The sequence below is a fragment of the Tachypleus tridentatus genome, chromosome 3 (genome assembly GCF_004210375.1).
Source record: "Tachypleus tridentatus isolate NWPU-2018 chromosome 3, ASM421037v1, whole genome shotgun sequence".
Lineage (NCBI taxonomy): Eukaryota > Metazoa > Arthropoda > Merostomata > Xiphosura > Limulidae > Tachypleus > Tachypleus tridentatus.
In genome coordinates this window covers 54,541,812-54,569,483 of record NC_134827.1, presented here as the reverse complement: position 1 = coordinate 54,569,483, position 27,672 = coordinate 54,541,812, and the positions used below count along the sequence as shown (strand labels likewise).

Genomic DNA, 27,672 nt, shown 5'->3' with positions numbered 1-27,672 from the left:
TATGTTCTTTATTTAGCAGTTTCCACAGAGAAGGAATACAACATCCAATAAGAATGTATCACCACCTAATGTTTCCACTATGTACCACACAAATTTTGATTCTGTAGATGGGTCAGGATCACAGGTCACCGCAGATGTAGGTATGGGTGAAAGAAATCAGTTTCACTATGCTGACCTCCAAGGCGAAGGCCTGCCCAGACCCCAGGACGGTGTAGATACCAATATCATGTATTATGGGATATCTTCCACGGTATCAGAGCCTCACCATCATTCTCCAACACTGTACTCTAAATCTACAGTCATCTCCTCTGTTCCACAGTCCTCACCCCAGACCCCTCAAACACCAACTATCATTCTCACAAGTAAGATTGTTAAAAACCTCTGCTGTTCAACTTTACTATCTCTGTTTAGAAGTAGATTTTGAAAATTTTCTATTAGTAATTTAAAACAAAAACTGGTATTTGAAATTTTAGCAAAAAAGAAAATAAAATCCATCTTTTACAATGTGTAGTTTTAAGAAACTAGTGTAATCCTCAGTGAAACTAACCTCTTTTTATTTTAAAGACATTTTTTTTGGTTTTCATACTCACAAATATAAGATAAGGGAAATGTACCTTATCAACAAGTGTATAACTATTACTTTGTAAATGATAAACAAAGATAACACTATGTAACAAAATGTTTACTTTTTCTTGTTCCTGGGCAGAAAGTGTTATTTCCCAATTACTTAAGCCTAGAGTAAAATGGAAAAGACCTTTTTTTGTTTTCAAACTGTGCTTTTGTATAGCTTTAGTATAAATACATGTAAATCTTGATTCATATGTTGTTTTATTCAGACCTTATGTAAATGAAAATGTGCAAATTTGCCTGTTTTTACATACAAAATAGATTAATTTCTAAACTTCATTATCCAGGTCACAAAAGCAAAGTTTGAGGTGAATAATGGTCATTTTAGTACTTTTACAACAGAAGCAATTAAGAAATAACACGTACTATCCAGGAACAAAATTTGTGTTATACAGTTGAATGACTTTACATTGTAATATGTAACTAATTTCATTTATCCTGATTGGTTTTAAACTTGTAACAGTATATGTCCAGTTTTATTTAAAGTTTATTGTTTTATTCTCTTTAAACCATGTTTAACAACAACTTGCACTTTTGTAAGTGTTATTTCACTTGGGGAATGTGGAGCTCACATTATGCTATCAAATTACATTACTCACAAGCTGCTCGCATGCGTGCCACGTGAAACATTATTATAAAGGTATTAATTATTTTACCTAATCTAACCTTAACTAACCTAAGGATATCCCTATTTCTACATTTTAGTTATTTTTATAATAAATAAATGTAAAAGCAAGAAGCAGTTACACGGGTCTTCGTTTTTTTGCAGTTGACTGTCGACGACACTTATCTGTACTTTTTTTTATACTTGTGGTAGTAATCCACTAAATAATTGTTATTAAATTATATAATGCAGTAAAGAACATGGAATAATAACATTCAAAGAGCAGACAATTTCCCTTTACTACTACAGTTTTTCTGGCCTTCAAATTATGTGTTGAAAACTGTTACAACTTCACAGAAGCTTGTTTATTTTTCCCATGAGAACAAAGCTTGTACTAACTAAGAAATTGACAGTTTTCTGTTCAGAAAACAATGTTTCATCTAACAGATGCAAACTCTTGCTTTCTATTGGTTGTAAATAACAGAGAACCATTAATAAATCCTGAAAGAGAGGATTTGACAGGTAGGTGGTGCAAAAGGGGTCTGATTTTCTGCTCCCCTGTAGGGGTAAATTTACAGATGTACAATGCTGAAAGCAGGGGCTTGATTTCCCAGGGTGAGTGTAACAGATAGTTCAAGGTGGCTTTGCTGTTTAAAAAACAAAACAAAAAATGATTCTCTATTTGAAGGCTTTGTAACCAACAAGATAGAAGACTATAAAAATTATGTTTAGTCTGAGCAATGATGATTTTATAGCGAGTGATTCACTTAAAATTTTGTACATATTGGAGGGGTCATATGTCACATTTCTAACACCAGAGAAAGTACAGGATGTTTGTTAATATTAGCTTATAAAATTAAGAACTTGTATATTATTAAAACACAGATTATTAGCTATGATTTAATGCTATACTAATGGGTATAGTTTAAAAAGAAGTCAATTTGAATGTTTCTCAAATCTCGTGACATGCACAGTAAGGGAAGGCTGGGGTGTAAGGGTCAAAAGGACAAGTTTATTTTAAGTAATAGTTAATGTAATTTGATGGCTGGGGTGTAAAGGTCAGAAGGACAAGTTTATTTTAAGTAATAGTTAATGTAATTTGATGGCTCGGGTGTAAAGGTCAGAAGGACAAGTTTATTTTAAGTAATAGTTAATGTAATTTGATGGCTCGGGTGTAAAGGTCAGAAGGACAAGTTTATTTTAAGTAATAGTTAATGTAATTTGATGGCTGGGGTGTAAAGGTCAAAAGGACAAGTTTATTTTAAGTAATAGTTAATGTAATTTGATGGCTGGGGTGTAAAGGTCAAAAGGACAAGTTTATTTTAAGTAATAGTTAATGTAATTTGATGTTTCAACTGTACTTAGTGTTTACTAAAAAGAGAATCTGTTGTATACAATATCTAAGTAAAATGTTAATTATAATATTCAGATGGTCAAGAAGATCATAGTAGAGGAGATGTTAAAGGGATTGGTTCTTTGTGTTGAAGTAACCTGTTTAATAACTTTATTGTTCTCATAGTTGTCTGAAGATTTGTAAAACTGTTATTGATGGGGTTGAGTTTCTAGTGAGTTTCTGTCACTTATGTTAAGTGTATTCATTGTATATGTCACAATAAACGTGGTTATTAAAACTTGGAAAAGATTCTGTGATAGTGGTTCCTCAGAATGCAGACTTCATCAGTTCTTTTTTTTTTTAATTTTCCCTTTTTTATCAGGACATATCTCCTTTTAATTTGGATTGTTTTACCATTCCTCAGCCCCTGGAGGAGAGGAACCCCTGATGAGGCAGGACTTTGCCAAAGACATTGGTTCTGCTATGGCCAGCATGACTGGTTCATTTGACACAGACTTTTTCACTCCCGATGATGCATTACGAGCTGGTTTGGATCCTATTGACTTTGATGGATTGCAGATCCTTACAGATCCTGATATTTCTGTAATAAGTGACCCAGCTACTGAGGAGACATTTAGGCTTGAACACTCGTAGCAACTTCAGCCATCAGTGTGAAGGTTTGTAACCTTGCCCTTTGACACAGTCAAGCCTGTGTAGGGGTTTAACAACTTAATCAATCAGTCCTTTCTTACCCTCTTCAAAAATGTAAAATTAACTGTACTTCAACTTACCTTGCAAGTCAAAAAGTCGGGAGTGGTTGCCGATGGTCATTTTGCCACATTTCAATTTGAACTATTTATTTGTTTTTGTATAAAATGGAATGGATTATTTTTAAGGAAATCTTTGTTCTCGTGAAAACAATTTATTGTTTGAAGAGCCTAGTAATAGTATGTAAGTCCTCCTGAACTTAGTGCTTGTATTTTTAAAACAAGTTATCATGCCTTAAGTGCATGACTAATACTTTTAGTGTACATAGCTGTACATTGTCATGTTTTTAGTGTTTATCCATTTAAATTTTAATATGGCTAACAAAGCACAGTATTAAAGATACTAAAACATGCACATAAAACTAGCATTTATTGTACAAAGAGAAGTGTCGTGAAATTGGCTGTAAAGATGGTAGATCTGTTTAAGGTCTTTTTCAGAGATAAATCTCAGTTTATTTCAGCATGCATTTTTCTTGACATTTTGTGTTGTGTTAAATCTTTAAAAATAGTGTTGTCAGTATGTGACTTTTAGTGTAACTGTTCTAATAATAATTGAATATTTTTTCCTGTGGTTACTTTTACAGTCAGCTTACTTGTTTTCGGTATATGTATATGTCAAGGATAGCTTAAGGTTATTTTGGAGGTGCCGAGTGGGAGTGGCATAAGCAGTGTTTTTCATTTGCTAATGTGTACAATGAAAATAGGATTTTCCTATATCTGGGCAGGTAATATGTTTGGTTTCATTCTGTCACTCGAGTTATGTTGCTAATTGATTGAGTCTAATCATGTCACTCTGCTCTTACCACAGCTTGCTGTATAAAGTCACGTTTGAAGGCTTTTTGTCTTTACAAACAACTGACTGTTTCTTGACACATATGTATTTTACAAATGGTTTGTGAAGCCACTTGAACCCCTGTGATTAAATTGTTAATTTGTATTACTTGGTTGTCAGGTTAATTAATGTAGCTGTGAACATAATACTTGGCTTTTTTTATTCGTGTTGTCAAAATTTAGCAAAAGCAGTTAAATGTATCAAAAGCCAAATGCAGCAACGTTTGGATATTAATTAAAAATAAATTATTGTTGCCTTTCAATTCAGGGGAACTGTCTAAAAGATTACATTTTTTTAACTGCAAGTTGTAAAATATTGTATCAATTGAATTTTAAATAATAAGATAATTTGTGTAAAATACACTCAGGTTTTGACTGGGTACTAAATCGTGATTCTCGACACATCTAACAAGTAAGCTAAGTAATGCCTACTGACTGTATGTTTCTTATATTGACTTTGTCGTGGGAATATTTTTTGGAGTTTCTTAGTCTTCAGAATGCCTCGGAAGTAACTATTTGCTGTTTCATATTTAATCTCTAAATATAACCTCTTTAAGACTTTACATTAAATCCTTTTGTATCTTTTTAACTCTTGATATACTGAGTAAAATCTTGACCAGTTAAAATATTTTTTGAAAGTATGTTACATTTACAAATTCAATTGTCATTTGTCAGTGTACAGTCATGTGAGATATTCATTTCATTTTCTATTGGATAAAGTGTAATATTTTGCTTTCTTATCAGTGGATAGTAAAGACGAAAACAAAAAAGGTTATATGTATCATATTCAATTTTTCTCTCTCTATTTTTTTCTCTCATGTAAACTTTGCCTTAGATGTAAGGTGCAATCTCCACATTGGTATTGAACTATACTTAATATGTTCGACATGAATATTAGTCACTTTTATAGCCAAAATAAAGCTCACCCATATTCTACTGATTTGTAGTATTGCCTAGTATACCAGTTGATTTACAAAATTAGTGAAGTATGAAAATGTAGAGATTGCTTAGCTTCCATATGTGTGGCTAATTTAACATCAATGGATTTCTCAAATTTATATTTTTAGTACATACATTGTGAACATTAACAACACCACCTGTTATGACCTAATCACAATATTTATCTAATGCTGTTTCAACTTTTATGAAGTTTTTAGGTATCCTAACAAATATCTCATTCTACCGAAAAAAGAACTTAACCATTTTTTTTTTCTACACTTTCAAACTTCTTCCTTATAAGGGTAAAAGATCAAATTTCATTTGGTATATTCCAGAACTGAGTTAAATAACATATCATTGAATATAACACTTAATAAATCCCTTTCCGATGATCTGTTTTAAATTTTTCATTAGTAACAGGAAACTAATCTGAAAACAAAACACTTTCTTCAGTTGTTCCAAATGTTAGAGTATTGATAAAACGTGATATACTGCTGTGACCTGAGAAGCAGTGATGTGTAGGGTTAGTGTCATTACAAGTGAGCTGGTTTTGACCGAGTGATTAGTATGAAGTATCGTGATTCTTGTCTGTCTCCACAAAAATGTGCTCTACACTTTGGGATCATTGATTTGCTATAAAAGTGACAGTCAAAGCCCACTATTTGACCAGATGAACAACCCAAGAGTTTGCTGTGGATACAGTTGACTAGCTGCCTTTCTTGTTGTCTATCAGTTGAAAGTTTGGAAGGGTTAAGTGTAAATAACCCTTTGTATGAAAATTCTGAAATAAACGTAAACTTACGCATGGCAAGCCATGATTGTCGTTGTAAAACATCTTCCATTAGCTGTGTGTATGTTCTCTCGTAAATGCAAGAATAATTATTCTTTCATATAAACACATTATAGGATGAACTTTCCATTGAAAGAGATTTTTTTTCAAAATGTGCAAAAGTCTTATTTCTTTATTAAAACTAAAATAATAAAAATAAATTGCCATATATTTGCTGCACTCATATCAGTTGTTTGTAAAATGATTATATTATTATAACTAATTTACATGTCCAGTCTACATGTCAGTTAAGGAAAGTTTCACATTTCTTTGCACACTGTGTTCCTTCAAGGATATTTTTGTGTATCGTCTTTCCACGTATATTAAGTTTGTTCTGTTCTGTAGAAAGTCTTGATTTATTTTATCTTTTTTATTTATAACTAAATCTTTAAAATGAAACAAATTAATCTTACCAGTTTTAACCTAAACATATAGATGTAATATATTGTCTCTTGGTAAACGGTATCTAAAGTGGAAATCATAATTATGTGGTCAGTGTGGGCTTGGTTTTGAGCCTTTTCTGAGATGTTTACTTTAGTATACAAGTTTTCCACACTGAATAACCTCTGCTTGAATGTTTAGGAAAATATTTATTAACGTAAGAAAGAGTAACTCCAGAAAATACAACCAGTTTTAATCCAGTATGAACGATGGTCATAAAATATATGAAAGTTGAAAAATCCCTAAAACGATAAGAGAGCTTGGTGTAAAATGAGGGCAGTTTTAAGTTTACTTTCTCTAAATGTTTTCTTCAAATTTTTTGAGTGGGTAAAGTGTATTGAACTTGTGAAATATGTATTACTTCATCCTTAAGCATAAAGGTATGTGTTACACAAATGTGTGTGTTCTGTGGTACTGAACGTAATCTTATGTGTTACACAAATGTGTGTGTTCTGTGGCACTGAACGTAATCCGGGACTCAAGTTTATACTGGTGTTGCTCGATTTTTGTTTAATTTCTTTATGTGAAAATATAAAGCCCCTTAAGTTGTAGAAATATTTTGAGTTTAACATCTGTTTTTTATCACTTTAGGTGTTGTACTGTTCATAGCAATATAGTATATATTTTATATTGTTAGATGTTACTATTTATTAACCAAATAGTAAGTTCTTTCAAGTCAGGTTTTACTTCTGATCAGCTGCATGGAATGTGTTCTGTCAGCTGAAACTATCATTTCTATTCTCAGTCTGTGTTATCTAAGGTTGTTTTTCATCAGAAGTGTGCAGTTATAATCTCACAAATTTGTCTTACAGTTAAAAAATGATAACTTGATCCTCTTGTTAAAAACATCTGAATAACAGAAAGTTATTCAAACAGTTTTGTGTAAACTTTTCTTGTGTACTCAACATATATTTGTCTCAAAAGTTTTCATTCTACATTGAACATGTTCCAGAGTTTGTATTTTTCTAAAGGTTATGGAACTAGTAACTGTTAGACACTTGGATTGAGTAAATAAAACTAATGTAGCTCTACAAATAAGGAAAAAAACCAACTAACCAAGTTATAGTGCCAACTTTGGTGAATATTTCTTATGTAACCTCTATGTTTTTCATTTAAACACGAAACATTAATTCAGTATCAAACAGATTTTGACTAGCTGTTAATTGTTATGTGCTAAGTGGTTTAAATGTTTACTTTCGTTTCTTTCTGTGTTATAAAAACTGTTGGGTTAGATTTTTATTCCAATTAAATGTATGTTACATACGTGCAATGTAACAAAAAAGTTGTATGAAAATACATGTAAAGCTGGTCTACACTATTATGTATAATGTTAATTAATGTAGGGCTTGTTACTTTTTATTACATATTCAAACAAATAACCATTTCTAGCTGCCTTTCTCTTGTCAGTTGTTTGAGGCTGTTCTGTCGTAATTGTCAAGGGTTTCTTGTTAGTAGCATTATTTCTTCCAAGTTGTTATTCGTCATAGTGTGTAATCTCTTTATTATGTGTTTCATTTTAAATAATTTGTCTTGGTTGTGTGGTCATTGTTCCTCCCAATTTATTGGTATTTTTCAACAGATTGGTAAAGATGTTCATGCGAGATTTCTTTGGTAAATTGTTCACTTGGTTGTTTGTGAGTTCAGTAAGATAATATACATTTATATGTATGTACATACACACACGTTTAGTTTACCTACACGAGTTAAAAGTTCGAGATCTACATGTAGTGAAAATCAGGTCACTGTTATCCAGACTAAACAATTTACAGTGACATTTGTTTAAATTAGTTTGTTTGCTTTGGTAATTTTAGAAGATGACTGATTGCCAAGTTCTCTACTCGATGGGGGTAGACCTATGACTCTCAAAATCCTATAGATAACAGCACAAAACTTGAATATAAATACATTGTCAAGACATGTACTAGCGTTTCATATATTGTGCTAATAATATTGAAGTAATATTCTTTTAACTAAGAAATATTTGTTTGAAAAATATGGTTGTGCAGGCCGTTTGTTAAGTACCGTAAGAGGACACATACCCCTGTTACTGTTCTGTCGTTTCTTTGAGTGTTGTGAAGTGTATTATGTGAATAATTGAAATAATTCTATCAAACAGGAAACCAAATCTCTCTTGATTGTTATTAAAACTTGTTGATGAAGTGAATTTTTTTTAGTTCTTACGCTTTCCCTTTATGGATAAATTGTGCTAAAAATATTTTAAAGGTAAAAATAACTTAATATTTCATTGTTTATCTGAAAGGAAAATGTTGGTGAAGTTTTAACATTTTGAAGGGAGGACACCCTTTTGGTGGTACAGAATGTGAAACGCTATATTGAGAGAAAATGTCGTGAGTAAATAGTTTATTGTTAGCCGTGGGGGAAAAATAAAAATTCCGATAAATAGGTTAGCAAATCCGTGAAATGTAACTTTGTTGCGACGTTTCGGATAGGAAAGGGGGTCGTTGAGGGGTAAGAAAATTCAAAATTTGTCATAAGTGCTACATGAAGCGAAACGCGTTTACAGAAGTATTGTTGAAATAACAAATATACTCCGTCGTAACTATTCACCAATCAAGAATTATTTTGCTATATGTTACATTCTTTACAATAAGGAAGATTACTTTTTAAGAACAGGTGGGTGAAAAAAACGGAGAATACAAGTTCTTTGTTTACAGGTAAGGGGGCGTTGAAAAATTGGGTTGTCTTGTTTACGTGTTTTTTAAAGAGATGTTAGCGACTGCCCTCCATATTTTGCGCTCTCGTAGAAGGGATGGAACACTGCTTCTGTGTTTATGAGGATTTGGAAATCCTTTGAGACCGTTACAAATCCGCACAAACGTTAGAACTTGTGAAGTGAGGGTGATCAAAACGTCGTTTTTGTTGTAAAAATAAATATCCTACTGTTAAAACTGTAATAAAATATAACCTGTACCTTATTCACTGCTAGAACCCGTGTATTCGAAAATTATCGCAGTTTCTAAAGAAATGTCGATCGTACCTGTTTTAAAACAAATTACCTACTGTAAAAGTTGTAACATGTTTAGAAAAAAAAACATACGATATATATTAACACAAAATGATCTGTTATGTGTTTCGTTGAGAGAAGAAAAGCTTTGGACAAGTTACTGATATAAAAACAATTTAATAAAACAAAGAAATAATTGGAAAGAGAGTCTAGTAAAGAAGTCTTGTTTGACAAAAATAAAAATAGAAAATGGTTTGCAATTTAAATTCCAATTGTTTAATTCCAGAAAACTACACTTAATTGCAAGATGACGTGAGGTCCAAGCTTTCTTGGTTTATCATTTATTGATATGCCTTTTCCGACAAAGACTTGTCGGAATTTTAAAAAATGTTTCAAAAACTGAGAAGGACGTTTAGATCTGTGTGCGAAATCGATCGACAAAACTTTTGAAGGTTTTTTTTTTACCTCAATAACACGGTTTTAGTCATTTACTCCCTGATAAAGGAAGTCTGTCCAAAACGTTTTGAAAAAAATAAAGTTGTCATGAAAGGTCACGTGCTAACCAAGTTCAGAATTTTCTGTAAGAGGAGATATATATGTGCTTTAGGCAGTGGAAGAAATTTGATATGGATAAGTCACACAAGGGAATTAACACGTTTCATCTGTGCAAGAATGAATTGCGATAAACATTAAGCGTTTATGGGAAAGCTCATGTAAAGTTCGAGCAATCTTTTAAATTAAGAAATGCTAGATTAATCAGGTTTTAAACTTAGCGACCATTTGATTGTATAGCAGATAGTGAGATTAGTAACCACACACACTTTACTCTGTTACCATAAAATATGCCTTTTATTCTCGGGTATCGTGTTTTGTATACTAAGCTTTTTTGTTACCAGTTTAAGAATGCTAACATTTTTATTTTATTGTTAATAATTGCAGCCTCCATTTGTTTTTACAGTTAAATGTGTATATATACTTATCAATTATTTGTATCTTATGATGAATTTTGATTTATTCTAAGAAATGTCAATTCTCTGACAAAACAAATTTGGACATTTGTTTATTATTGTGTCATGTACAAAAGTTTGTTTTTCTTGTTTAGTGTATGTGTGTTTTTCTCGTAGCAAAGCCATATCGGGCTATCTGCTGTGTCCACAGAGGGTAATCGAACCCTCTAATTTTAGCGTTGTAAATACGTTTAGTGGAAGATTCATCATTGTATTAATACAATGTTTATTTTAACTATATTCGCACCAAGTATAAACTTCATAACAATGTAAAACTTATAAAATCGTTTTCAAAATAATTGTTATGCTTACAGAGAAATATTGCAATTTTTTATTATAACACATTTTCATAAATTATAAAATGTTCTTTTGGAAAATAAAGGCCCAAAGAGAGTTCTGGTGATTAACGTAACGTTTGGGATAACATGAGACCTATTGGCCAGTCTCGGCTGTTACGCTCCCCAAACTAAATTAGCTTAAAAAAAACCTAAAGCCAGCCTTTATCATTCGTATACTTACTTATCATGTTTTCTCTTTAACTCATTTAGATTCACTGCCTTAACATCTGAAAGCAACACATTCTAATGGTCAACCACCCTGTTATAAAAACAAAACTGTCTTGTCTGAAAGTGACTTCTACCCTGCTAAAATTTATATTCGTGTCTCCTAGTCCTACTATTGTTACTGTTAAATATTTTTAATTTGTAATGAGCACAATAAAAGAGCTATCAAAATGAAATAACTCTTAATTAGTACACCCGCATCACAATTAAACTCTGATATTTTGTTAACATATTTAACCAATTCTCTGTTTATAAATGCTGGCCTTCAGTTTTGATTTCGAGGTATGTGTGTGTGTATATCTCTTTCTCTCTTTCTATATATATATGTCTATATTTATACATGTATGTGGTAATTATTCACATATTATTCATTTGTAATCACTTGTAATATATTTCGCAAACATTTTTTTATTTTGTAAAAATATCTGATGTCATGACTGATTTTCGGTGAACTTTTCATAAAAAATGGATGGCCGACTTAAAAATGTGTAAGACTGTTCGTTTTCTTGTCTACATTGTGTATTAAATTTCAACAAAGTGTTTCACTGAACAAAAAGAAAATAACTCGGACAGAAATAAACAAGCTTCAGTCAACTGGTATATTTTATCTCTAACATGATGTATGTGTTATTTAACCAAATATTTTCCAGTTTGGATTGTTGTCAGTTGTGTGGAAACCACAATAAAAATGTGCGTGAGACGCCCACTTACCCAAATAAAAGCGGCCTGATTATGCCATCTAGTGTCGTATTTATTTTTCTTAATATAGTAAAAAGAAGTAGATTCGTGAAAAAAATACATTTTTCCCAACTTATGATCTATGCAATTAGGTGAAAGACCATTTTCTAAAAATATTTACTTGAGAAAACGTTTTTTTCGAGAAAAATTGGGAATGTTCAGAAAATTCGTCACAAATATATAACATATAGATCAACAATGGTGCACTCTTTAGTTCACGCACATATAACTGCAATTATAATTTATTTTTGTTTTATTTCTACATGACCACTCAGATAAAACGCTTTATATAGTTTTTATATATAAGGCTCTCGTAATCTGAGGGTCGCGGATTCGAATCTCCTTCACCAAACATTCCCTTTTATCCGCGAGGACTTTATAATGTGACGGTAAATCCCACTATTTTGTTGGTAAAAGAGTAGCCCAAGAGTTGGCGGTGGGTTGTAATGACTGTTTTCTTTCTAGTCTTACTCTACTAAATTAAGGATGGCTTAACGCAGATAGTTATTGTGTACTTTTGCGAGAAATAAACAAGTTGTTTCCTCAGGCTGCGTAGACGTGAGATAAGTGAAGATGATTTTTTTTGTCATGATAATGAAAAAAGAGAGAGAGACTTGTAAATTAACACTCTTTGATGTTATTATTTGCCAGTTAGTGAATCTGTTTAAGTAAATTTCGCTTTATAATTGCAATTAATTCTTAAGCTTTTTAAGAGCTTTTGGAGGGAATTTGAACTGAACACGAGGTTAAAAAAACAACAGCCAGAACTATATATGAATGGCACTCTACTCCAGATTGCCCCATCGGCAAAATTTTTAGGTCTGACCTATGATTCAAAACTAACTTGGATCAATCATGTGAACGAAATTAAAAATAAAGTCTGGCGAAGAACGAACTATGCTAGGAGTCTAACTGGTAAAAACAGTGGAACGTCTACAGATAACATACTAAAAATCTACAAAACATATATTAGACCCGTAATAGACTATGCAGCTCCAGCATGGATAACTGTAAGCAATAAAATAATTAAAACTAAACTACAAACAATCCAAAACACACTCCTCACAACTGCATACAGAGTTCCAAGGACAATTTCATCTCAATTCATTCACAAATACTCGAACATACCAACCATACCAGATAGACTCCTACATATTACAATAATGTACTTTAATAAAAATTGGATGAAAAACGAATTACTATGAGAACTAGACAGGTACCTCATACATGATGAAGCTAGTCCTAAATATCTCTCCCCAGTTAACTTATATTTCAAATATAAAAATAAATAAAAAGAAAAAAAATATGTAAAAACTTTAAATAATAATAAAAAATATAAAAACTTTAAATAATAATTTTAAAAAATATATATAAACTTTAAATAATAATAAAAAATATATATAAACTTAAATAATAATTAAAAAAAATATTTATATTTTATTTATTTATGTATTAAAAAAATGCCACCAGCAAACTTGACATTCTGCTAATAGAATAAAATAATAACTGTATACGAATCAAAATACATGGACATTGTCCTGAAAAGGACCAAATAAAATTCAGTTCACAGTCATAAATATCAATCAGTTAAGAATATAAGTACGGGGAGGAGGAAGAGGTCATAGAGAACCTGACCCTCCAGGGTATGAACTTTTATTACCCAAACACCGATGACATTCATTCATGGTGTGGTGACAATTAAAATGCAATTTCGTGATTTTGGGAGTTAGTGATTCACTATTTTCACAATTTTATTTCAAATTATCTTTAACAGGCTAAATTTAGTCATCAAACTCCATTGTTAAATCGATTAAAATACCTCTATAATAATTGTGCTACTTAGAAATTTAAAGATACTGATAAACAATTAGAAATCAATCATTCGTACGGTTTTGTATTATTTTGATATTATAATTGGGTAATTGTAATAATTTGTATTGGAAATATCAAAGCCCTCTTCAGGACGGTAACAAAATTTGGCCAAAGGAGTAGAAAGTCGTCTGGCACGGACATCTAGGCCTTAATAAGTAGGTTGGTATCCTTAAAAAGTAGTTATAAGTAGAACAAAGAAATGTAAAAATTGAAATTCTTACTGATTCTATTTCATGGTTTCTTTTTTAAATTAAAAATGAATACTTAGTAGGTTTCATTAAACGTGTACAAGTTTTTGAGTAGAGACGAGGCTTAGCTCTAGGTCCCTTGTCCTTTATTGTCTGCTTTTTCTATGTGTTATCCATTATTAACTTTATGAACGAAGGTAATCATAAGTATATAAAATAGAAATTGTCATTCCCTGCTTTTGTTATTATGTTGTTACGACGATAAAGCAAGGAAAATTTACCAAACCTCTCAAACGTTTTTAAGAACAAAAGTATACTTAACATATTTATTGACTACAAAAACAATAATGTTTAAGACATACTATATCTTGAACTGTGTGACTTGATTAACTCAACTTCTGTCTTTTACTAAATTTATTTCTATGAGTATATGATACTAAACAGTTACCATGCATGTTATATATTTGCCATGAAATGTTAGTGTTAGGCCTATTATATTTTTAAACAGTACATTATTTATGGAGTATATATAACAGCTAATAGGCTTCATACTGACCTCTTATGACAGTTGTACTCCGTTACCTTGTAAAAGGCATCACACCGAAACAATTGTAACAAAACTTGTGTATATAGTTTTCCGACTGTTGCTGTATCCCAACCGGCATGTCCACTCTGGATTGCCGTTAACAATTAATAATAGGATAAATATTGTGTGGTTGGAATAATATTATCATAATCTCATAATTCTTCAAAATTCCTAACAGACAAGATAAAGGATATAGTGATTAAAAATATACCCAAAAACTATTATCTCATGACAACTGTAGTTACCAGAAAAAATCTTCAAACTAGGAGTGGCTGTGTGTGATAGTTATCACTAATCGTTTTGTTCAGTCTTCATTGAACGAAGTTTAGAAAAAGTGCACATTAAACAAGGGACTTTTTTTCTGAGAAGTACTGCACATTAAAAGTGTTAGAATTGTGCTGATATAAATTAATGTTTATACATATATCTTGAAAGTGTACCCTTTATTTAAAAAACAAGTTTTAATAACTTTGTTTAGTACTATATTTACAAACTACGTTATAAAACATATGATCAAACCGTCACGTATAGTCTAAGTGAAAATTGTGCTATTGTTGTGAAGGGCGTACTTGCATTTAAAATTATGTTTTGTGGTAAAGAAATGGTTGTTGCACATACCTCAGTGATTTTTCTGGTTGCCTGAATCTTGAATATCCAATGTGTGAAACTTTTTATAGATATTTCGTGGTTCAATTCAATAGATGGCGCCACATTGTATTATTTTAGTCCACGCTATGCACTATAGTAAGATAATCATTCTTTGTAAGCTTGTTCTAGGAATCTAGGTGTTCACAGTCACAGCAGTGAAACTTAACTCATTCATTTTTAAATAACTGTAAGACCTTCAAAAATGAAACAAACTTCTCTGTGTCCACCTGGAGCATGTAGGAATGCTCAATAGCCTCGTATTACCAAATTAATGGACTTTCTCAAGGAATCGGGACTATTCGCATGTCCATTGTTTGTAAATTTCTCGAGAAGAACGACCACAATAATGATTTCATACAGGCCAATTTAAATTGAGAAAACTGGACATAAATATACACTTTTTACGAGTTTGTTCATATTGATAAAAATGTTCTTGAATAGCGAAATAAAACTACCAATATTTAAATTGTGTGATATATATAAATACAGGGTGTTCGGAAAGTTACTGTGCAGTTTGTAACCATATTTTATTCAGTCTATTTCAAGCCAGCAACTGATAGCGGTGTTTAGAAACAAAATAAGAAGGATCCAGACCTGTATTGATGCCAATAGGGGTCACTTTCAACATTGTTTATAATTGTCATTCATATTTACCTCCTGTATTCTATATTGAAACATGTCGGTTAATAAATATATAAGTGCACAGTGACTTTCCGAACATCCTGTACATTTAAACTTGCTCTTCTGTAGTTATAAATAATAACATTTTATTTAACTTTAGCAATATATAACTCGGAAGGTTGGTAACAACGAGAATTGCTATAGTCTTATAACTTTCGACCATATATTTTTTTTAAGTGTTCTTATTGGCAGCAGTTGGGCTGCAGATTTGTTGGTCACTACTTGTTCTGTTTAACAATTCGGGTATGACAATAGAAAGCAGTTTAATGTATATGACCAATATGATTGCGTTTGTCTCTCTCTGTAATATTTCTCGCTATAAGTCTCATATTTTTCGAAAAGTCTTAAGTCCGAGAGATCGGTATTACATATTAGCTTTTCAGTTCAGAATCATCCTACCTGTTCTTTTTGCACATTCAAATTTTTCAGTGTATTGATTATTGTGATCACGTGAAGACTGACTTCAATTTAAAAGTTTTTATTTACTAAGAATATCAAACAACTCTTAACCCGCGTACAATTTCTTGAAAGAATAAACATCACACTAAATGCAATTGCAAAGGGCTTTCTTGATTTGATTAGGTCTTAAAATACGCATGCGCAGTTCGTTCAAAACCCCATGTTTATCACTTAATGAGCACGCATTCAAACGTTTCTGAATATGCAGCTAAGTTTACCGTTATTACAACTTTACGTTCACTTTGAAATGGCTCGGCATGGCCAGGTGGCTAAGGCACTCGACTCTTAATCCGAGGGTCGCAGGTTCGAATCCCCGTCACACCAAACATGCTCTCCCGTGGGGGAGTTATAAAGTGACGGCCAGTACCACTATTCGTTTGGTAAAAGAGTAGCCAAAGAGTTGGCGGCGGTGGGTGGTGGTGACTAGCTGCCTTCCCTCTAGTCTTACACTGTAAAATTAGGGACGGCTAGCGCAGATAGCCCTCGAGTAGCTTTGTGCGAAATTCAAAAACAAACAAACAATTCTCGTTATTGTGATGATCTCTGTTTCAACTAGTAAAAATGTATCATACACTTAATGATCATAACTGCTTCATTCTCTGTAAGGTATAATAAGTACCATTACTTTATTGGTTACCTTCCATGAAGATTATTAAATAAAGTTACTTCTGCGTAAGTTTGTTTGTTTGACCGCATACATTTTTAGAAATAGCACGGAAATGTATTGTTGTAACACACATTATATTTTATATGATAAAATAAGAAAATTTCAAGCAAAGAGCAGTAAATTTATCGCAAATGTTTTGCGGCTGGTATTAAATATTTGTATTATTAATTATTTTATAAAGATTAAATATTATCACAAACAGAATGACACAAATTACTTTTCCTTCCAGAATTTTTAGAAATGTTTTACACAAAACTCATACATCTTACAGACTTGTTTAAGAAAAAGTTATGTTACTGAATGTCTGGAAATCCCCGAGTTAGTCTTGATTATTGTTTTCTTAAAACATATTTTATTAATGTTATTTTTACTAGAAATATAAACTACTGTGTGTTCGACCTGCTGGATTCGTCAAATATCAAAAGGAGTTTGGTGTAGACAAGAACAAATGTGTTGAGGTGATGTCTACAATAAATTTTACAAACTAAAGACAATTATTAATAATTAACCAAAGACGAATTTACAGTAAAAAGAACAGTGGCGTAGCTAGTGGGGGGCAAGGGAGTACATCTGTCCCCGGGCGCAGCATCGGAGGGGCGCCAAATTGATGTTACATAATTAGGAATTATGGCTTACATTTTGTCACGAGGGTGCGCGAAAACTGACTTTGTCTCCGGGCGCTGGAGAATTGACACTAAAAAAGAACATCAACCTGCATTTTGAATTTTTCCAAGATAAATATCACAGCAAATTAGAAAAAAAACTGTTGGTTAGTAATTAACCAAGAACAATCTTTTTCGTGAAGTATTGAAACAAAGAAAATGCTATTGTATTTTTTAAACAAGCCGTGAATGAGTAATTTACCAAGGGTAAGTTTTGCAGAGGCGCTTTGAATGATTGCAAATTGGTTTAAAATAACACACAAAAAACAGTTAAAATGAGAAATAATGAAAACATGTACAGATGTAGCTTCGAGTTAACTTTGATGAAACGTTGTCTATTACTTGTTTCAACTGTTTTTACTGATTCTAATTTAATCATTAGGATGCCTGTAAACATTGCAGTGTAATTGTATTTACATCGAACATCGATGGGAATTATTTTTTATCAGTGCAGTTCGTGGTTTTACAGTTTACTGTTTCAATTAATTTGTAGCTTTGTATGTGTGTTTTTTATCAGTTCTATCTGTAATAAAAGGATTGGTTTCAATGTAAAAAACAAAAGAATTTCGGACGTACTCTTCGTATTTCTTCATATGCGATTTATTCTGTAAAAAAATAACGATTTTTACAGCAAGTCAAAAGTCACCATAACCAAGAAATTATACACATGAAATTGCAAGTTAGTCGTGTTAGGATTGTTTGTTTTAGCTGTATGCTTTGTCCACCGTCGGAAACGAACCCTATATTTTTGCGTTGTATGTTCATAAATTTACCGCTGATTCATCGAGGGACACTTGGAAACGACTCTGAACAAAAGAACGTTGAAGGATTTTGTTTCTTTGTTGTTAAGCCCAAATCTGCACAATGTGCTATCTGTGCAGTGCTCACCGCAAATATATAAACCCGATGTTTTAGCGTTATAAGCCCTCAGACTTAACGCTTAGCCACCGAGAAACACGTTCAAGGAATGACCCAATTTTCATAGCCGTAATCCAGAATTTTGAAGATATAATTCTACTTTTTTCCACAATTAGAAATTCGACATCAGATTACACTCGGAGTATTAGCATTAAAAATATATTAAAATCTGAATTTGTTGGATGAATGTAGAAAGTAGTCCGTCAGTGAAATAAGTTAACTCTTTACAAATTTACCAAGTGTACTGTCGGTAACGTTTGTATTCACTTTTAAAGTAGAGCAATGTGTATTTGTATTTAGCTTGACTTAAATGTAGTCCAACACAAAACCGATTCGGTTTAGCAAAAGCACTAAGAAGTGTGTTTTTTTGTTTTTAAATCATTCAGTTTAAACGGATTGTAGTCGAGCACTAAAAGCGATTAGGCTTAGGAAATTAACTAAAAAGAACTACCGTGGAAACGTTTCAGCTTCCTAGACTGATATTTTTGCAGTTCGGACGGCTTTTCACTTACAACTACATCTAATATATGTTTAAATATAACTTGTATGTATATTAGCATGTACAAACAAAAGTAATATATGATAAATCATTATTTATGGATGTTTAGAAATCCCAGTCATATTTTCAGATCTTAAACATTTGGGACAATGTCATTTTCTTTCGATATTCCACAGTCTTGTTGATTTATTGTTCTCAGACTATTCAATACGATCCCTTTCCTTTGGAGATTTTTGTAGATGGCGTCCAGTAAACCGGCAGTCAGGTATTTTTCCCGTGAAAGAATCCACAATTTTTCTACAAATTATGAAAACTCACTAAATAAGTAATTAGTTGTTTATTTTAAATACATAAATCCATTTCTCTCAGCTCTACTCAGTTATGAACGTGTGAATATTTATTGATCACTTGTCCAAGCAAATTAAATTTTAAAGTTGTAAGGATAAGTCACTATCTTCTCAAAATGGTTTTATCAAAATAAAGTCACGTGTCAATTTATTTATTCAAATTATGGTTCTAACCCTATTTTTTCCTGGTTTTTATTATTCACTTGATTTGTGCTGTACACGTCAAGGATATACTTTCAACGTACTTCCAACCACGGTCAGGTGGGTTAAGGCAAGGCGTTCGACTCGTAATCTGAGGGTCGCGGGTTCGAATCCCCTTCGCACCAAACATGCTCTCCCACTTTCAGTGGGGGCATTATAAATGTGACGGTTAATCCCACTATTCGTTGGTAAAAGAGTAGCCCAAGAGTTGGCGGTGGGTGGTGATGACTAGCTGCCTTCCCTCTTGTCTTACACTGCTAAATTAGGGACGGCTGGTGCAGATAGCCCTCGTGTAGCTTTGCGCGAAATTCAAAAACAAACATATTTCCAGCCACGTTATCGATACTAGGGGTTAATATTCATTAAAGTATCTAGATACTTCATCAGTCGGAAAATACGCTAATTACCGCAGTTACTATTAGCTTGTGACCATTTATAGAATTACCACAAAGGGAAGCTATCACTTCCTGATTTTTATTCATCGTGCCAACAAGTTGTTTTATATATGAATAAAATAGGTTATGCTGTTCAATTAATGTACCTTGATTTCATACACTGGTGATTGGTTAACAGTTACAAACTGTGATACTTTATATTTTGAATATGAAACTGAGTAAATGATTTTATTAAAAATTGGCCTGGCATGGCCAGATGAATAAGGCACTCGACTCGTAATCCGAGGGTCGCGGTTCGTATCCCCATCGCACCAAACATGCTCGCCCTTTCATTCGTGGGGCGTTATAATGTGACAGTCAATCCCACAATTCGTTGGTAAAAGAGTTGGCGGTGGGTGGCGATGACTAGCTGTCTTCCCTCTAATCTTACATTGCTAAATTAGGGACGGCTGGCTCAGATAGCCCTCGTGTAGCTTTGCGCGAAATTAAAAACAAACAAACAAATTAACAGAGTTTGTATTTTAATATACTTCGTTCCGTCATAGCTGGGTGGTTGTATTGTTTTAAGGTTTGTTTTACTTCTGTTTTGTTCTTTTTATAATTGGACCTTTTATTGTAGACTGGAGGTGGACAAGTTAAATACCTTTACACACGGTTTTAGCTAGCTATGAAATCATCTAGGTCCGAACTTTGTTTAAAATTTGAAATTTAATGTAACGTGCTGTTGATTAATTAATTTTACGCCTATGTGGGAGAGGTATACAATATAAAAGGCTTGTCAGTGTTTGGATCTCGGGTAAATTTTCACTTAGCTACGGCTGAACTAAATTTTAAGTTTATAAATTGTACAAGTAACGGGGAAGGTAGTTAAATGCTCTACTGTTAAATGGAATTAAACCTAATGCGTGGTTTGTGGATTTAGTACTAAACTTGTAATAAGTCATATTTCCAAAAGTATGTGCGTTACTATAATTGTTAATAGGTATAAGAGTTTTACTTTCTTGTTGTTTAAAACAAAATATACATTTTGAATATTACAACAATAACGTGGACTTATATTCTCTGTAACAATATTATGCGTACAAATTATGTGTCATACTGACCAGAATGTAGAAGTCCAAAAGGTCCTATATTGAAGCAAGACCAGACGACAGCATAACGATTGTAGTCGGTATCCAGTATCCAGTAGTTAACTGGGATTAACGGCGCTGTAATTAAGAAACACAAGGAAGTTTTTGTATATATTTATCTGTTTTAGTTACTGTATTTAACAAAGTCTAACATGACTGCTAATTTTGTCTACATTTATTGATACCGAAACTTGTTAAATAAACTAGAAACAACTTTAAAATAGGTCGGGAAACACTAAAAAGTTCAAGTGATGTATTTCTTTAAATTTAGTTGTTTGTAAATAATTTTAATTTGTTCTACTTACCCACTTGAAACTTGATTATCATCTTAGCTGGTTCCGAAAGTTTTGGCACAATGGCTTGTCCTCCGATGCTTTTCGAAACACCACTGAAAAATTGTGAAATTTTATTCGCAGACAAAAGGGGAAAAAAACATTCAATTTGATGATCGGTGTGAAACATTTATTGGTGATTTTGATGGATCTTTGGTTGATTTATTAATTATTTACCAAGTTTCCTTTTTGTAAAATTAATTCAAAATATTAAAAACTCTTGACTTAATAATAGAGGCCCGGCATGGCCAAGTGTGTTAAGGCGTTCGACTCGTAATCCGAGGGTCGCACCAAACATGTTCGCCCGTTCAGCCGTGGGGGCGTTATAATGTTACAGTCAATCCCACTAATCGTTGGTAAAAGAGTTGGCGGTGGGTGGTGATGACTAGCTGCCTTCCCTCTAGTCTTACACTACTAAATTAGGGAGGGCTAGCGCAGATAGCTCTCGAATAGCTTTGCGCGAAATTCCAAAAAACAAACAAACTTAATAAAAGTTTTCCTGGGTAAACGTTCCAAAGGACGTTGGTTGGTAGTTTTTCATACGAGATAGTATTTAAACATTATTTTGCTGACTAGATAATTGGGTTAATGATTCATATAAGAGCAAACTGCGTGTTTTTTTTCATCTCTTGCTATTCCAATAAAGGTGGAACTAGGATATCGAGTTCGCTGTTTGATTACCTCATTAGTATGTTAAATAAATAAAGACAGCATATCACACAAATATTTGCAAAATAAGATATCATTACAAATTCTTTCTTTCTAATAGACTACACAGAAACACTCAGTTCTGTGATTTTTCTCACTTGTTTTTCAGGTAGTAAATATTATATGCCTTTTTCCTTTTCGTGAAAACTTCAATGTTAATCATAATAAAAGATAAACACCTGACAACGAATTCTTAGGACACCTATGTTAAGTAACACCACCGTACATTGCCAGTGTTATGTTTGTTTGTTTGTTTGTTTTGGAATTTCGCACAAAGCTACTCGAGGGCTATCTGTGCTAGCCGTCCCTAATTTAGTAGTGTAAGACTAGAGGGAAGGCAGCTAGTCATCACCACCCACCGCCAACTCTTGGGCTACTCTTTTACCAACGAATAGTGGGATTGACCGTCACATTATACACCCCCACGGCTGGGAGGGCGAGCATGTTTAGCGCGACGCGGGCGCGAACCCGCGACCCTCAGATTACGAGTCGCACGCCTTACGCGCTTGGCCATGCCAGGCCCACCAGTGTTATGTATGATCAATACAGAAATATAAATCCTCTCACCTTTTGTCCGTGCCAGTTCTTTTCACGAGAATTTTACCTTTTCCCAAGTTGTTATACTCGGCATTAACACACCTTAAATTTCGTTCAAAAAACGTGTAGGTTTTTTGTATTTCATACCATTTCCCGAGAAACTGCGAAAGGAAAAGAAACACACTTTGGTTTAACTGTTACTCCGTCTACAGAGCTTAATTAATACACTGGTTTAACTGTTACTCCGTCTACAGAGCTTAATTAACACACTGGTTTAACTGTTACTCCGTCTACAGAGCTTAATTAACACACTGGTTTAACTGTTATTCCGTCTACAGATCTTAATTAACACACTGGTTTAACTGTTATTCCGTCTACAGAGCTTAATCAGTGAATTTCATGTTTTTTAGAAATTTGTGTGACACGAAGATTCAATGTTTTTGGCCGTTTCCATAATAAAAAACCTTTCAATTAATCTCAGTGTGTTATTGAAATATGGTTAATGTTCAGAGCTTGTTATCAAATAGTTGTAGGTTCGAAACTTAACCGTACCAATTTGTCTTTGTTGAAGACATTTTACCTTAAATTTGTAATTAAACCTCCAACTCTCCGTTGGCTCAGCGGTAAGTGTGCAGACATGCGGCTGTGCCAGAGGTAGGGTTGACTTATAGAGGTGTTGATTATTTACAATAACGATGGATGAGTCTTATGCGAACTCAAAATTTTGTATTTTATGTTTCTTTTATCTGCTATAAATGTTTAATACTATGAGCATTATTTTACGTCTGGGCCTGGCATGGCCAAGCGCGTAAGGCATGCGACTCGTGATCCGAGGGTCGCGCCAAACATGCTCGCCCTCCCAGCCGTGGGGGTGTATAATGTGACGGTTAATCCCACTATTCGTTGGTAAAAGAGTAGCCCAAGAGTTGGCGGTGGGTGGTGATGACTAGCTGCCTTCCCTCTAGTCTTACACTGCTAAATTAGGGACGGCTAGCACAGATAGCCCTCGAGTAGCTTTGTGCGAAATTCCCAAACAAAAAAAATTTTTACCTTTTGTTGTTTTGTATGTGACTTAGGCCTAACCAAAATCACTTAAGCTTGTCAAGTGTCATAAGATACGAGAATTACAGTCGAAAGTATTGATAACAACAGTTTGATTACTTAATTTGTGGTTTTTATGACGTTTCTACTTTTAGATAAACTGTAATATGTATTAAATTAGAAACTTTATTGACAGTACTAAGGCCTTGCATAGTCTGTTTTTTATGTATTTGATTAAAACCTGCGGGTTGCCCGTTCGAATCCCGTCAACAAATATGCTCGCCCTCTAATATGTGGGGCGTAACATGACGGTCAGTAGGACTGTTCATTGGAAAACAGTAGTCAAAGAGTTGGTCGGGATGGTGTTGACAAAGTACCTTCTGTCTATGACTTCAAAATTAGAGACTGTGAGCACAGTTAGCGGTTGAGTAACTTTGTGGGTAATTCAACGAAAAAACAAACACTGTGAGTTTTAGTTCTGATCAAAGTGGGTGGCTTGTTTTGAACGAATCTACTGATAATTTATAATAATAATGCCTGTTTGTGTGGAAGTATTTACGTATCTGAGGAATAAATAATGACAAGCAGAACACCAGGACTACATGTTATGTTAAAAAAGTAGTTTGAGAGAAGGTATAAGATGGTAATTGTTAAGTATCGTAATTAACTGGTTTTAATAAGACGAATCTGAAAGTTTTAAACTCTAACCTTGTTAAGATTGAGGTTTTTCACGACTTCTGGTCGAGAACAGCTTCCAGGAGCTAAATACTGGCTCTTACACAGCCCACAGATGAGGGCCACAACAATAACTTGGCTTTTCATTTTGATGTCCAGTGATCTTTCTTATTGAAATCTCCCTATTCTTCTTAGCTTTATGAACGAATGCGTGATCTTAGCAGGTGTTTAGATGTCTGTGTATATATATACAATGATGCCACACTAGGGGGTGTTAATATTTCTAATACGCTGTAAAACAATTCAAGGACAAAGAAGAAACGAAAAGGGCTAACCACGTACGTTTGTGATACTTATTAATATGCTACCTGGGATGAAGGGTCAAGCAGTCAAGGCTGTGTTTCCTGCGCAAACATATTTTGAAAGAACTTTTTCTTTGGTGTTTTGCAAGAGCTTTACAACGACTGGATCTGAGTAAATACATCTCTGGGTTAGGTATAAATGTGTGTCCATAAAAAGATGTGCAGCAAGGCAAATACCACTTGAGACATTTATTTTTATTTTTGGTCTTCAAACGATGTCGTAAACTTTAAATTCTAGCTTATATCATTTTATCTTTCTGTAACTGTCAAAGTTCAAATGTCAAAACTCCCATGACGCAAGAGATGTGTCGAAATTCTTGAATGCATTCTGTTTTGATTGTTTGTTTACTCTCGCACGAAGTTACATAAAGGCCACTTTCACACAACCGGCTCCATACTTTTCAACTGATGGACTGAAAGAAAGGCAACTAGTCAAGAGCACCTGCCGCTAACTCTTTGGCTATTCTTGTCGGACCGAGTAGTGCGATTTGACCGTCATGCTTATAACTCAACCACTGCACCAAAATGCGAGACGTAATTTTTCATTAACAAGTTGCGAATCTTCTGACCATGTCAGGCCCTATAGTTGTAAGAAGTTTGCACTTTATGTTTGGCAGGAACTTAAAATAATACTGAATATATTATCTCACCTATTTACGTAACAAGCTCCTAGATTTCTGGACCGAGTAGGTATGAATCATTCCAAATAAAATAAGAAAATCTGTCTTTTCATTTTAACATTAAATATATAAACTTGTATCATATAATTTTTATGACACAAGTTGAAACACAAGCAATTAACACAGCATTACATTCACCACTATACTGGTACAGATATGTAGATGACACGATTGCAGGATTCATATCTACAGAACACACACTTATTTTTTTCAATCATATTAATTCTATACATCCTAACATTAACTTCATATGTGAAAATTAAGAAAGCAATCAAATATCATTTCTCAATCTCAAAATTACAAGAACCGATACAGAATTTAAAACAGAAATCCACCGAAAAATCACCCATACTGGACTATACATTCCTTGAACCAAAACAAAAACTCAACATACTAAGAATCCAAATAAACATAGCCATAAAACTATGCTCACCAGATAAAATTAACGATGAATTAGACAAAATAAAACAATACTTCATCAACATCAATAGGTTTCCTCCACAAACCGTAGAAAACATTATACGCACACACTTAGACATAAAGTAAAATCAACCAACAAAATTAAATGTATCTCACGAATCAAAAAATCACGAAACCATATACTGCTGCATACCATATATTCCCGACATCAGCAGACAAATAACCAACATTTGGCAAAAACTAGTAACAAAATATAACATTCCACTTAATACTAAATTTATTCAAAAACCAGACACAAAACTAAGGTCTATACTATGTAAAAACTACACTGACAAACACCACACCAACATTATTTATAAAATACAATGTGATAACTGCCACGACTTCTACATTGGAGAAACAAGTAGAAAAATGGAAACCAGATTCAAAGAACATAAAGAGTCACCTTTACACGTTTTCGAACACTGCAAATCAAATAAACATAACCATAGAAAACACTCAAATACTAAATAAAGAAACAAACATAAACAAACGCAAAATTAAAGAAGTCTTACTTATACAACAACTCAAGCCTAAAATAAACCAATACAAAGGAACACCTTTATACCTATATTAATAAATATAATATGTATGTGTTTGTATGTGTTTTCTTTTAGCAAAGCCACAAAGGCTATCTGCTCAGCCCACCGAGGGGAATCGAACCCCTGATTTTAGCGTTGTAAATCCGGAGACATACCGCTGTACTAGCGGGGGCAATAAATATAATAAAACATCTAAGCACGCCATCTAGATTCCTACACTCAGTTACACAACCCCGTTTAAACGTTTGGTCAGCTATCGGTCAGTTACTTCTTTCTTTGTGAACCTGACGATGACCGAAGAAGGTCGAAATGTTGTTTGCTCCGCGACATAGAATGTTCTCCATTCAATCAAGCCGTTTTTACATATATACTTTTTTCTCTACAAGTGGGTTTTCTCGTCATCACGGATTAGAGGTCCTTTGAAAATCGTGTGGGGACAAATGTTCTTTTTGCTTCCTGGCTGCTAGCACCCAGAAAGAGGGTTTATTATTGTTGTTGTGGTAATAAAGTCATCAAAACAGTTAAAAGTTTTCTAGTTCGTATTTCCATATCACGGTAGCTATTCAGTGTTTTTTTTTTGTTATTGTTATTCAGTTACGTGCGCCATTTATATCCTTATATAGAGGTGTTTTAAAATTCTATCTTTTGGAGTTACATCGTTTTAGTACGAGGAAGAGATCTAGTGTACCTGACCCTCCTGGGTATACAAATAAACACCTAGAGATAGATTGTTTTAGTCATCAACCTATCAATTACCACCTTATTTTATGCTGGTTACTGTGTATCGATAGTTCACATATAGCTTCATATTGAACAGTTTTATATTTCTACGTTTTGCAACATTCCTGTAAAAAAATTGTCAAAAAATATAGCTTCAGATTAAAGCTCGTCATGGCAACTTGAAAACCCGGAGTTCCGCCATATTTTAAGTTATTTACCCGACCCGGGTATTTATTTTTAACTACTTGTTATCAATTATTGGTTTACGAACTTGAGGACAATGAAGGAAATACCACGTTTTAAAACCTAAAAAAGACGACACTTTTATTTGTGATAAGGTTTTCCAAGTATTTTTCACAGCGGGTTCCAATGTAAAGTGATACCATCCAATTTAAACACCAACTCGTTGAGTACTTGGTATAAAATATCTTCCACAGTTAGAAAAGTAAAGCAAGTTTTGATTTGAGAAAGAATATCTTCAACCTTTTTATTTTTCAAAAGTCCACAAATGATTCAATTGAAGTAATAGTTGTTACTTACGTATATATACTTTTGCATTTCAAAGCTTTTAATCTACTGTGAAATGAAATAAGTTTAAGGTAATTTTAAAGTTAAAGTGGTACCGTATCCCATTGCTTTCACAACTTATCCACGGTTTATCCACATTGTGAAGAAAAAGCAATGATTTTGATCATTCGCAAAATAGGCTAAAATTATAG

General features: G+C 33.2%; 2 protein-coding genes across 5 annotated transcripts in view; one reads left to right on the top strand and one right to left on the bottom strand.

Moving 5' to 3' along the window:
• Positions 1 to 5,099, top strand: part of LOC143246885 (CREB-regulated transcription coactivator 1-like) — a 29,096-nt gene extending 23,997 nt beyond the window's left edge. For 3 of the 4 annotated variants that reach the window (XM_076494139.1, XM_076494137.1, XM_076494140.1), the window contains exons 12-13: positions 17 to 362; positions 2,989 to 5,099. In XM_076494139.1, the coding sequence (XP_076350254.1) occupies positions 17 to 362; positions 2,989 to 3,218 (576 nt within the window). In that variant the 3' untranslated portion in view covers positions 3,219 to 5,099. The remainder of the gene's footprint in view (positions 1 to 16; positions 363 to 2,988) is intronic. The other variant, XM_076494138.1, reaches the window with a different exon arrangement.
• Positions 5,100 to 17,989: 12,890 nt separating this feature from the next.
• On the bottom strand, positions 17,990 to 24,518 carry LOC143246884 (apolipoprotein D-like). The gene is made up of 5 exons (XM_076494136.1): positions 24,224 to 24,518; positions 22,505 to 22,635; positions 21,203 to 21,285; positions 20,871 to 20,975; positions 17,990 to 19,121 (listed from the first exon to the last, which is right to left on the bottom strand). The coding sequence occupies exons 1-5, from the start codon at positions 24,335 to 24,337 to the stop codon at positions 18,958 to 18,960; spliced, it is 597 nt and encodes a 198-aa protein (XP_076350251.1). The 5' UTR covers positions 24,338 to 24,518; the 3' UTR covers positions 17,990 to 18,957.
• Between the last annotated feature and the right edge of the window lie 3,154 nt (positions 24,519 to 27,672).